This window comes from Sinocyclocheilus rhinocerous, unplaced genomic scaffold (genome assembly GCF_001515625.1).
Source record: "Sinocyclocheilus rhinocerous isolate Xijiao unplaced genomic scaffold, SAMN03320098_v1.1 scaffold234, whole genome shotgun sequence".
NCBI lineage: Eukaryota > Metazoa > Chordata > Actinopteri > Cypriniformes > Cyprinidae > Sinocyclocheilus > Sinocyclocheilus rhinocerous.
The window spans coordinates 382934-396395 of record NW_015644337.1 but is presented as its reverse complement, the minus strand read 5'-3'; the positions used below and the strand labels follow the sequence as shown (position 1 = coordinate 396395).

General features: G+C 35.4%; 2 protein-coding genes across 2 annotated transcripts in view; both read right to left on the bottom strand.

Annotated features, from left to right (window-relative positions):
* The window catches only part of LOC107758121 (transmembrane protein 104), a 54378-nt gene extending 51002 nt beyond the window's left edge, over positions 1-3376 (bottom strand). The window contains exons 1-3 of the mRNA XM_016575784.1: positions 3088-3376; positions 2702-2790; positions 990-1111 (exon numbers count right to left, since the gene is read on the bottom strand). Coding sequence (XP_016431270.1) covers positions 990-1111; positions 2702-2746 — 167 coding nt within the window. The 5' untranslated portion in view covers positions 2747-2790; positions 3088-3376. The remainder of the gene's footprint in view (positions 1-989; positions 1112-2701; positions 2791-3087) is intronic.
* A 3716-nt stretch (positions 3377-7092) lies between these two features.
* Positions 7093-13462, bottom strand: part of LOC107758120 (transportin-2-like) — a 16458-nt gene continuing 10088 nt past the window's right edge. Inside the window, exons 13-25 of the mRNA XM_016575783.1 lie at positions 11598-11823; positions 10745-10916; positions 10578-10664; positions 10386-10493; positions 10142-10300; positions 9265-9352; positions 9033-9131; positions 8799-8894; positions 8522-8597; positions 8335-8434; positions 7518-7592; positions 7259-7401; positions 7093-7174 (exon numbers count right to left, since the gene is read on the bottom strand). Coding sequence (XP_016431269.1) covers positions 7294-7401; positions 7518-7592; positions 8335-8434; positions 8522-8597; positions 8799-8894; positions 9033-9131; positions 9265-9352; positions 10142-10300; positions 10386-10493; positions 10578-10664; positions 10745-10916; positions 11598-11823 — 1394 coding nt within the window. The 3' untranslated portion in view covers positions 7093-7174; positions 7259-7293. The remainder of the gene's footprint in view (positions 7175-7258; positions 7402-7517; positions 7593-8334; positions 8435-8521; positions 8598-8798; positions 8895-9032; positions 9132-9264; positions 9353-10141; positions 10301-10385; positions 10494-10577; positions 10665-10744; positions 10917-11597; positions 11824-13462) is intronic.

The following is a 13462-nucleotide window of genomic DNA, read 5'->3' as shown; positions in this document are numbered from 1 at the left end:
AGTTTAACTTTGAAAAAAACATATATCGAGACTTTATGGCGGGTTTTTCCCCATACCACTGCCATTACCATTGCCATTTGCCATTATTTTAAACATTATGCACTTTTTTCGTAGATAGTCATGTTATCTTATGCTTTGAATGATGCGCCCTCTTGTGGCCTCAGGAGAGAAGCCAAAAGCTTTTCTTCACCCTAACTGAAATTATGCATTTTAAATTAGAATATAATTCGAATTTTGATCATATTTAAGTACAAAATTCGAATTTAGTTTTTCAGCCATTTTGACAGCCCTAATATAAAGCCCTTCATAAACCTGTGAACCCTGGTTTATCACAGCATTAAAGGCCTATTTACACTAAGGACTTTAGGTTTTAATTATTGTCCTAATTCTGTGATAATTGTGAAGTCCACACCACAACTATAACGATAATGACACTGAAAAATGATATCATTGGAATCACATCCAGAATGTTTTTTCCCCCAGCTGATGAATATAAAAACATTGACAGTCAATCAGAATATATCCTGCTTTAAAGAGCTCGAGCATATAAAGCGGCAGATGACAAAACTGTAGCGCACTTATAATAAACAGAAAACTGCCGTGCTTTGGTGTGGATGCTTATCGTTATTGTCACAGTTATCATAATAGTTATCTTTATTGGTGTGAACAGGCCTTAATGCACTTTTTTGAACCTAAAAATGCTCAAGGCTGGTTTATATGGCTCACCAAAAAAAAAAAAAACTAACAGGGTTTAACACAGCGATACAACAAAACCCAGCAACTGATGGAAGTCAGTTTTTGCAATCTTAAAGAAATAATTCACCCAAAACTATCCCTTGGTTGAAACTCATACAGGTTTGGAACAACTTGAGGGTGAGTAAATGATGGCAATTTCTCTTTTTTTGTGTACTATCCCTTTAAGATAGAAAGAGAGAGAAAGAAAGGGAGTGTGATGGATAAAAAAAAAAGAGCCGAGAGGTAGAACATACCTCATAAAAGCCAAAAATGAGATGAGGGAGACGCTGACAACCCAACCAGCTGCTGCAAAGGCCTTGGGCATGGTCAAGGCACCAGTGCCAACAATTAGATTGAACATGTACACCAGGCCAACCTACATGAACACAAAAAAATACATGTCTATAGCAGATTGAAAAGTTTTCAAATATCACAGATGCATAGCAAATGAATTACAAGAGCCACTCAAGTTCACACACACAAAGGGGCCCCATTACACATCATCTGTCTATGTTCTCTGTTCTACTTCCTTGCAAAGAGGATGAGTCTGGGATGTATCACCATCATGCAATTCAATAAGCTGATGTATGTGATAACTCATTTGAAATGCACTGCATTTTCTCCCACTTGAGTGCACAAGTCACGTATTAATCAATATAGTCTACTGTAAATTAGTCATGAGCTTAACTAACAAAATTTACTGTTGATTCCATTAGAAACTGATGAGCACTTCCCTTATTGATAATCTTTAAAAAAATACTTCCCATTAACCAACGTGAGCAAAACAAAGGAGATAGTAGATATACTGTACACTCATGCTGACACATTATGTACCTTACTGTAAACTTACTGATTTATTTCCTCTTATTTTTAAGAGGATTCTTTTCGAAGAGTTTTCAAATGAAGGCCATTGCATATTTTTTTGTAGTTGGGAGCAATAAAAATACTCTGCATTACAGATCTTAAAAACTGTCTACAAAATTAAACGCAGGTCCTAAAGCCAGTTTAATTAAAATGGTTTTTAATTAATTAAATTTTTATTAGTATTCTATAATTATTAAGGTAACTGCAGCTTGAGTTATCTCACAATTCTGACTTTCTCAGAATTTCTACATTTATATTTTGCAATTTGTTTTTTTGTTTCAGCCACAGAATAAAAATGTTTTTTTCCCCCTCGCAATTGCAAGTTTATATTTCGCAAATTCTGACTTTTTTCCTCACAATTCTGAGTTTATATCTCACATTGTCTCAGAATTATGAGACAAAAAGACAGAATTATAAGATATAAACTCATTTAATCGTGAGACACAAATGGTCTTCAACAGTTTCCACACTTTGTTAGTTTTAGTTAAAGATTTTATAAAAATATATTTAGTGCTGTTAAATTTAACACATTTAACACAATTACTCTGTTCAAATGTCTAGCCATTTTCCCATATTGTCAGATGGGAAAACGAGTTCAAGTAAACCACAAGACTACATGAGTCTGGATCATGTGCTGGTTTCTGCTGATTTAAACCATGCAAGCATGTTTCTCCTGTTTCCTAAGCTTTCATTTCCGCTTTAAATAAGTAACACAAAGTGAACTGTTCGAATCACATGACTTACAGTGACATAAAGGCACCTAAAGCTCTTATGACAACGGTTAACTTACATTATCTGGTAATCAAAGCCTAAGAAAGGGTGAAAACAGAACTACATTTCAGTGGTGTCAGTCATTATTGCTCTTAAAAATTACAGGATCTAAAAGTCTTGAACTATTTTATGAATGCAGGTAGGAAGCAACAGAAACCATGTCACATGCATGACATGACACAACCTGACCTGATGGTTCGCAGTACCATGATACTGTCACAAGACAAAGAGCTGAGTGTACATTATAGTTCAACTGAGCAGTGTGTATATGTAAAGTAGGTCAATCAATATTTACTCCATGTACAACCACTTGGTCAAATGTAATACTTACAAATGGTGAGTAAGGCTCCCCTGTTTCTGTAATGCCCCCAGCCATCTCGCAGAGAAAAACACAACTCTAAAACCCGAAAGATTACCACCCTGAAGAAAGAAAAGTCTGTTTTAATATTTAATACACCACAATTTTGGGACATGAAAAAAGGGACATGAGTAACGTTAGGCCAGAGTAGCATGACTAGTGTCAACCGTTGTTTATGATTTATTTAACGTTATATTCACTCAGTGGTCACAGAATATGGCAGATTTAAAAAGTATATACTGCATTTCTTAATGTGCAACTGCTCTACGATGTTTTGTGTGACAGTTTCACCATAGTGATATAATATTCAGAGAGAAAACTTTTTTAAATCAGTCATATTGCTGAAAGTAAAGGCTCACCTGTCATCGTGTGGGGCGACTGTAGTTGGCAAAGGAAGGTGTAACGTTAGGTTTGTATAACGTTAGTTAGAAATGAACGAGACGTTAGAAATGAATCAGCGACGCAGCTCGCGAGCAAATGCGACGTAATAACAAAGCGGAGCGCATCGTGCGCACCTCCTCATTGTTTCATTAGCGGATAATTAAGACAGGCTGCAGAAGTTCTTCTGTTTGGGAAAACATATCCATTAAAATTAAACAGCACACAGGACGTCAGCAGGAAACAGTTCCTGCGAAAGGGGGTGGGGCGTAGCAGATCGGAAGTGTTTGCTGATTGGTTGGTTGGATGCGGCGACGCTTTGTGACGCTTGCAAAGATTTTACGTTATTCAGTAATTACTTTAATAAACAATGTACACTTGTAATATTATTTTATTCAATTCTTTGCAAATATCTTATCAGTGCACTCTGATCACTAAGATTTTACATTTGTTTAAAGAAGTCTCATGCTCATCAAGGCTGCATTTATTGAATCAAAAATACAGTAAAAAGATTAATATTGTGAAGCCTAAAATAACGGTTTTCTATTTTAATAAGACGTAATTTATTCCTGTGATGCAAAGCTGAATTTGCAGCATCATTACTGCAGTCTTCAGAGTCACATGATCCTTCAGAAATCACTCTAATATACTGACTTATTTCTTTTATTTATTTAGTCATTTAGCAGACGCTTTTATCCAAAGCGACTTACAAATGAGGACAACAGAAGCAATCAATTGTAGTATTAAAACAACTAAAAACGGATCCAAAACTAAAAGCTAAAACTTTATAAATACTACCTATACACATTTTAAAAATAAAGAGATTAAATAAAAATGACAGATGCATATAGCAAAATTTCAAAACTTAACATATAAATGAAAAATAAAAAATAAAGCTAAAAACAATTCAAAATATTAAAGAACAAAAAGGTATAGGAGTATAATGATTCTAACATAACACTAAGCCAAACACCAAAAGAACAACTACATATATGTGTATCTACAACCACACACACATACATATATACTGTATATGTACATACACATTTATAAATTCAATATATATATTATTTCATTTAGTAATAATGATAAATAATTTCATTTAGTTTGTTGAAGTATTAAAATAACTCAATTAAATAAAACAAACTTAAAAGACCTATACAGACATAATAAATTCAGACATAATTTAACTAAAATTAAAATAACAAATACAAATACAAATCAAACGACAGTAGTTTATCAGTAATCCTAAAAAAAGAACACTGCCAAACTTGCATGCTAAAAAACAACTTACACAGTAAGAAATGGTTATAAAAACTGAAACAGAAGTGAAACAAGTAGTAGGACTTACCCTTTTTTTTTTTTATACATATTTTTTAACAGGACTTTATCAATACAAATCTGGTTAGGACACTGATTTGTAATTACTATGGTAGTGTTAATACTGTAGTAAAATGGGACTTAATGTAACAGTCTTACCTTATCTGAATTCATAAAACAACATTTAGACAATTTCCATATAGAAAGGGGGCTGAGTGATTTCAGTTGTCATTCTCTATCAATTAAAATTATTTGGGAGAAATTTTATTATTGGCATTCCATTAAGTGCACAATAATGTCACTAGCACATGCATTTTTTCCATCTTTTTGAGTTTCTGTGTCTGACTAGATAATTACGTCAACATCTAGACAGCTGAAGGAGAAAAATCAGAGACCACGCTTTGTTTTAATTTGACAGAAAATGTTTATTTCCCCATTCAAAGAATTTGAAGAAAGGTGATTAGTGGAAAAACAAGTCAACATCCAAACTGAGGACTGGGAAGGGTGAGGAAAACATCATAATGCTTCAGCAGACTTTCTGAAAATCATAAGCTAAACGCATTTCTCCATCGCAAAAAAAAATAAAAAATTAAAAAAATAAAATTCTTTAAAACAAAAAGAAAGCAAAAGGAAAACTTTTAAAGTCTAAAAAAAATCTTTGTGCAAGTGCACAAGACAAAATACACAAAAATGTATTCATTTTAAAAATGAGATTGTCAGAGCTAGTGTTTAATGATGAGAGAATAAACCTTAGATGCAACTGTCATTCGTAGAGATGAACATGCATATTGCTTAAACAGGCATTTAAAACCACGACAACAGCTAAAATATGTTCTAAACAACTAAAAATACGGGGGGGGGGGAAAAGATTTGGGTAACCTCTCCTAAATTCTAAACCCCTTCAACACAGAATGATGTACTTCCAATGACATATCCTTGAAATCAAAGGTCTACTCGCTAACACCGCCCTCCTCATTACTGCGTTTTCCCACAATTCATTAGTCTGTCTAGTACAAGGACAGCTGCATATTGTGTAGACTGGAGAATCTTACCACATTACATGCCATTAACACAGGTTAGTTCTCTTTGCTAAAATTATACTCCGTGTTAAATTTAAGCTCATTAAAGAAACCGCTTTCTCTTTCACGTGATAATTAGATTGTCCTTACACAAGCCAAGCATTCTTACTCTTAACAACAGCCTTCATAACTTCACTAGATTCCCATCTTTGAGGGGGAAACCGACAGTCCTTATAAGAGAAAGTGCATATCAATAATGCCACTAACTAAAGTTCCTTAAGCATTATAGTTATTTAAATCCCTATAATTTATTTTAAAGCAGCAGAGGCAAACACTCGATCTCTACAGTGAATTTTTGGTGCAGGATCAATCTTTACGTGACGTTTGCAACACAAAAGGAATAATAATGCTTAAATACAGACTACAGATCACAGCGATCAATTACTTGTCATTTTATCAAGAAACCTCATTGCCTTTCTTGCTATGCGCGTTTTAGATTAGCAAAAAAAAGAACAAAACAAGGTATGTGCTTAGCGAAACATTATGTGACCTATATCAGCAACTCCATTATGGTTCCATTACTGGCTACAGTAGAATTATCAGCAATAAATGAAGCAAGCAGTTTCTTAGTGGAATGAAAAAATAGCTCGATGCAATATGGAGCCGTGGAAAGAAATGAAGCAGGCAGAAAATTCAGAAATATGTACTTATGTCATAATGATTGCATGCTTCTGTCATTAGCCAACCCTAAGAACTTGTTTTATGATTAGCAGTTTTTAAAACGAAAGTGCACCCAAAAATGAAAATTTTCCATGAAACACAAAAGCTGATAGTGACTTTAAAAGGTACAAGTTTTCAATAAGAAAAACGTATGCTGTGTAGATCACAAAAAAACTGAGTCACTTTTAGCGAATAACTACTTAACTTCAGTTTCTCAAGCAAACCTTTGCATGGCTTCAGGAGATTGGGAAAACACTGCATAAGTATACTTTAAAATCAGAACTGTTGTCCTATTTGCAGTTATAATGCACTTTTTGTTATATATGTAAAAGAGTAATTGTGCTATTCGACATCTTAAAGATGATATACACTTGTTTTGAGAGACGTTAGCTTGAAAGTTTTTATTTTCGGGTGATCTGTTGCTATAAGAAAACAAATTTTGTTCAGGCACAGTCTGCCTTAAGCATGCATGCCGCTCGTTGCGGTTTGTGTGTGTGCTTTTGGCATCTAGCTGAGAAGCCAGACTTTGCTAAGGCTGGACTACTGAATGGCGTCGAGCTTGAAAGTTTTTATTTTCGGGTGATCTGTTGCTATAAGAAAACAAATTTTCTTTAGGCACAGTCTGCCTTAAGCATGCATGCCGCTCGTTGCGGTTTGTGTGTGTGCTTTTGGCATCTAGCTGAGAAGCCAGACTTTGCTAAGGCTGGACTACTGAATGGCATCGTTTTGTCCAATAAGCAGCTGGTGAATCTTGCCCGAACGAACCCTCCCTCCCGATCAACATCCCTGAGCTACAGCTTTCATTCCCATTCGGAGCAAGTCAGAAGACAAACTGTGACAGTAAAAAGGTTGATTTCACATTAACTCTCTTTCGACTCCTCTTGCACAGAGCTGGAGGAAGCGGGATCGCTCCAGATCACAAACCGTCACACGTCTTTGGCTCTAACAGCAGGTAGTTCCCACAAACAGACATGGATGAGTTCCCCAGTAACCCTCCCGTAGATTTGACCTGCAAATAAGAACAATGTGTTCAAACAAATGGCCAAAGCTGCTTTGGTTTGATGTTTTACTTTATCACTGAGGCTCTTCTCACCTAATAGTTGGTTCCCATGTCAGCAGGGGCGGCGTCTACACACCATAGCAGGCTGAAAGCCTCTCCTTCAGCAGCGGTGGAAACTGTTCAGAGAACTGCTGCCAGTTATCCTCACCAACCTGATCCTTGAAGCCGTGCAAAATCTAGACAAGAAATGGACAAAATCTGTTGAAGCATAGCAGACAACTGTGCTTCTATCTTGGCCAACTGTAAACCCATCAAATCAAAGTTGTTAGTTACAGAAGAAGAGTATTTGAACCTTGTAGAACATGTCCCTCAGATCGTCTTTTGGATTTACCCAGGAGGCCACAGCGTCACAGAAAAAGATGAAGTCCTGCATCCAAAAAAAAGTTGCATTAAAGCCAAACTGTAACCTTTAGCCCAACAACTTTTGTTTTTAGATTTAATAAATTATTTTTCTATTTTATGGTAGTTAGTACATAAAATGCAGAGTAAACATATACATTATATATTTATTTCTGATATTGTTATACAGTATGGAATGTTAAGCCCAACTATTATAATTTATTTATTTACATTTAATAAATTATATTAATTCTAATAATTATAATTATAATAAGAGAATACAGAGAAAAATTATACATAAATTATGTAATTATATTTATATTGTTTAATTTTTTTATAATGCTATAGAGTATGGAAACTTTAGCCCAAAAACCCAATTTATTTACATTTATTTTAATTGAATAAATTAAGATAAATTCTTATTTTAAGCACATAAGAGAATGTAGAGGAAAAAAACAAATTATATTTATATTGCTTTTGTTTCTGATATTGGTATACAGTATGAACGTCATTACATTTAGATAGTAAAAGAGCTAAATTCAACTTATTTTTAAATTGTTAATTTAAAATAATGAAGTTAAATAAAAATGTATCAATTTACCTTACATTTTCTAGTGTGATTTTATTGTATTTATTCTAATGATTGGGTACATAGATCTTGCTATGGGCAATAAATGTATTAAATCACATCAAATAAAAATTATAAATAACTCGGCTCTTAAATTGCATAACAGATTTGGTCTTGAATGATTTCCCCCGTATCCTCTCACCTGTACGACTCCTCCAGGATTTACCCCAATCATTACGCAAATGCCCCTGAAGGCCGAGTCTTTCTCTTCATTGTCCCGAATGTTTCTAAGTGACGTGCACCTGCGTTGAAAAAAATATAAAGAGCCGTTTATTTCAGAAGTTTAGTAGATTTTGTAGTTTAAATCACTAATTTAATCAACATCTCACCAAGGGCGAACGAACTGTGGCAACATGGGGGCAACTTCCTGTGGGCACACATATCCCAGCCGACCAATCGTAATGGCTGTTTCACACACACACACACAAAAAAAAAAAAAGTACAAAAAGGGCCATGAGTGTGTTTCAAGTTAAAAAATGGCTGCAGTTACAGCTATAGAAATCAGAACACCACTTTCCACAGATAATTCAGGTTTCAAATGTCTGTTTTGGAGTTCATCATACGTTTAGTGTGATTTTATGCAGTATGCTTGCTGTATGCATTTACCTGTGTTCTCCAGCAGAGTTTTGGGTGTATTCTGTCTGTTGATGATCTCCACAAGTTTATTGAGAACCAAGGCCACAAACGGCTGCATCTCCGTACCTGGAAAAACACCAGACAGACAAATTAAATATCAAGCAGCTGTCCAAATTTACACAGGACAGATATTAGATTTGCAAATAACTGCGCCATAATGCATATGAAATGATCATTCATATATGAGAGTGCATAAACACTCACCCATCTGTATGGCGATCTCTCCGATGGCCCATGTGGCATTGTTGCACACAGATATGAACTCCGGGTTGAGATTGAGGCCCAGGACAGGCAAGAACTCGGCTAGAGAGTGTAAACGGACACCAATGACAAACTGACCGGCACAACACACACACACAGAAGCAACAGCTAGCATGAGAAAGCAGCTCTTCATGTGTCAGGCTTCACTCGGTAAGAGTCAAAGAGCACAGCTCACCGATGCAGGGCTTGATGTGAAGGAAGCACGCCTTAGTCAGGTCTCCCAGCAGAGCGAACGAACTCTGACGCACTTCTGGCATGGTGTCCTTTAATGAGAGCAGAAATAAAGCTTTTAACACACAATTACATTTTCTGCATCAAATTCATGTTTCATTTTTCCACTGTTATTTTGCAGAAGATTAAATCAGACGCACTTGAGACAACATGAGCAAAGGAAGAAGAATTACTGAAAATGATGACTATTTTACAACAGATAATCAGGTATGGTTTTATGGTCCATTCAGATTATGTTTAAGTGTCCAATACGCTCAGCTAATACATGTACAAAATTAATAACAATGATTCTATTACTAATAAGATATATAAAATGTAATATATTTAATAACAAATTATTTAAATCTTAAATAATAATAATAGATACGTTTTTTTAATTTTATATTACCTTTATAATAAAATGAAACGATAGATTATATACACACATCATACTAAAGTTTTATATAAGCTTATTTTTGTATTTCTTATTTAATAAAGATATTTAAATATTCTCTCTCTCTCATATATATATATAGAGAGAGAGAGAGAGAGATACACATTCACATACATATACACACACAGCGAGAGAGAAAATTTAAATAAAATATTTACATATATTAAATACTAAACTTATTTTAGTATTTCTAATATTATGTTTAAATATTTTATATATCCATATATGTATATACACACACTTATTAAATGTATTATTCAATAACAAAAACAATAATCATCATTATTATAATTATTATCATCATCATCCAGTTATTAACAACAGGTATTAATTTAAATATTTATCACTATAAAATATATATTATATTCAAATATTTAAAATGGATTACCTGCATGCACTGGAAGATCAGGGTCATGACATTGCTGCGGGTGACCAGCTGTTCTACATGAGCTCCGAGTCCCTCTGCCAGACCGCTGAGCAGATCAAGGGCCACAATCATGAAGTCTTTATCAGGGGCCTCGTATTGGTCAGGGTGCTGGTTATACATCTGCAACAAAAACAGAAAGAAAACCTCAAGACCAGGGGAATGAACCAAAATGACAACACGCTATGGCTGTTCATTCTCCACTGACCATGGCTTGAGCGAGGTTCTTCTGGACCAAGGTGACACAGCGCTGGTAAACTGGTTCACAGTATGGCAGGAAGCCGCTCTGTAGTGCTGTGGCCACTGAAGACAGGCACTAAAATAAGAAAAAGTAACAAATTCCTTAAGACATTGCAGTTTTTGAAGTATGAATATCACAGAATTCGCAGAACTATTTTACCTCCAACAAAGGGAACAGATCCTTGTCTTCATCTTTTAACTCATTCCATTTCTGAATAAGAGGGGGCATGAGCTTTTGGATGTATTCCTGTTAAACAAAACGGTCACATTTAATTATGATTCTTGAACATTTTCCTCTTTAAACACTCAAAGGCATAGTGATCCTACTGGCTGGTTAAGATGGTGTCCGACAGAGTCAGCAAGGGTTCCGATGGCGTCGTAGAGGATCAACAGGTTCTTGTGCTGGTACTTGCTGAAGGCAAACACCAGCGTGTCCAGAATGAAGCTCAAGTAGGGAACCAGCTCTGTACAGGCCTCCTCTTCCAGAGTCGCAAACGCACTGATGGAAGGACAAACCCAAGAATTAGCTCAACATGCAGATTCGTCTCCAGAAGCTCCATCCAGACTGAAAGGAAAAGACTGAAATGCATCTAAAAAAAACAACCTATGGTGGGTTTTCTTGGTTTTAGCTGGTTTGTGTTTAAGAGGGCTTTATAGCTGGTAAGGTTGGGAAACGGACTTGGACCAACCAGATAAACCATTGTGAGACTGGTTAACCAGCAAATCACCTTAGCTGGTTTATTATACCAAACTTTCAGTTATTTAAGCATTTATATACTTCTATAGTATTTATTAATATTTTTAATTAGCTTTTATATCTTCAGTTTTTATTTTATTTTTAAATTCCTATGTGATCTTGTCATTTTGTTAGTTTTTTTTCTATTTAGCTTTTATTTGTTAGTACACTTCAAAAAAAATATATAAATAAATAATAAAAAAAAAACTTAAAATTAGAAACCGTGAAATCAGTTTCAGCTGACGTTTATCTAACATTGATATTTTATTTTATTTGAATTTATTTCAATTACCAAAACCAGATTTTTAATAGTTTTAGTCAACAATAATAATACTAAATGTATCAAAATATATCAAATTTATTAGTTAGAGGCTACAAAAGAAAGACATGGTCCGATTTAAGATCTGTTATTTCGGTCTGTAGGCTGTATTTTCTTTAACATACCTGCAGGCGGCCTCCTGAACCCTCTTGTTGCTGTCAAGGATGCGTTTGAGCAGCTCGGTCATGAGGGGTTTGAGGTAAGAGTCTGGCGGCTGGCTGACCACCCAGTGTGCATAGCGGCTCAGAGTCCAGCAGGCGATGGAGCGGACCAGCGCTTTCTTATCACAGAGACACTGGATCAGGTGAGGAATCAACTCCGGCAGGTACAGAACCATATCCTGCATACAGCCTGAGGACAAGAGAGAGGAGGAGCTCAGAAAGGTCATACTTGCATACAAACATTTTTGCAGGATATACACTGATGTTCAAAAGTTCAATGTCAGTAAGACTTAAGGGGATTTCATTTAATACACCCTTACTGAATAAGTAAAGAAATTATCTATTTTAGAAAATATTTCCATTTCAAAATACTTTTATTCATTTAATTCTGAAAGTGTTTTCACAAAAATATTAAGCAACCGTTTTCAACAATAATAATAAATGATTTTGAACATCAAATCGGTATATTAGAAGGATTCCTGAAGGATCATGTGACACTGAAAAGTGGCGTAATGATGCTGAAAATTCAGCTTTGAATATTATTTTAAATTGTAATATTTCACAATACTATTGTTTTACTTTGTTTTCATGTTTTTATTAAAAAAAACAGATCTTGGTGAGCATGAGGGTTTAAAAAAATCTTACCACCCCCAAACCTTTGAATAGTAGTGTATAATATGCAGAGTACACAATTATTTTTTTATTTTTGTATGCATGGAATATAAGGGTGGAAATGAAGTCAAAGATTAAGATGTGTTAATTATTTTGTGTATAGTTATAAAACTATACACTAAACTCTGCTATATTTTGATTTGACCTAAACCATTTTCAATAAATCAAATGACATCGAAACAACCAAGCGTTCATCTGCTTTACATTTCGCCTTTTAAAGAGATTTGCTATGAGAAAATTGGAAATTTTAGGGGGGAAAACAGCTTATTTGTAAAATTAACAAAAATCCTTTTTTGTAGAGATGCACCTATCGATCGGCCAGGGATCGGAATCGGACGATTTTCCTCATGATCGGCACGGATCGGTGATCGGTCGATCAGTCTCACTTCTTTCCGATTCCGAGCCGATCCGTTTTGTTACCAGCGGCACAGGCAATAACATCAGCCGTGCATTCTCGCTCTCTTCTCTCTAACGACCCCTTCTCTCTCACACAGGTCTCATTCGCTCCAGTTAAATAGTGCTTGTATTGCGCATTATAGTCATTCCCGCAGGTTTCGCGCTTGTACCAAACGCGCGCGCACCACCACTGATTTATATTAGTGGAGCGCACAAGCCGCGTCTCAAACATTGGTGGAGCCAAAAAGCCGCATCTCAAACAGCTTGTGAGCCACAAATACCAAAATGAGTGGCTAACTGCGCTAAAAACGTTCAAATACATACAAAATGGTCAAAATGCCCGCCTTGGCGAGTATCCAGTTAAACGCAGTCAGTTTTGGAACGTTAAATAGTTGAGAAAGAGAACGCATGTTGTGTAACACTATATTGGGTAAGTGGATAAACTGTTAAAGGGGTCATCCGATGCCCATTTTCCACAAGTTGATATGATTCTTCAGGGTCTTAATGAAAAGTCTGTAACATAGTTTGGTTAAAATTTCTCAATGGTAGTGTAAAAAACACCTTTTTTTACCCTGTCAAAAACAGCTCTTTTCAGATCAGCTCTGCTGACTCCGCCCCTCTCTTCCGAGCTGCTCTCAGAGAGACTGTTTACTTTAGCCGCATTCATCGTGAAACTTGCTAATTAGCACATTATTAGGAAAGGCGATTTGCAAAGATTCATTAAAAAACCTTATACTCACTTCTTCTGTAGGTGAAGCTGG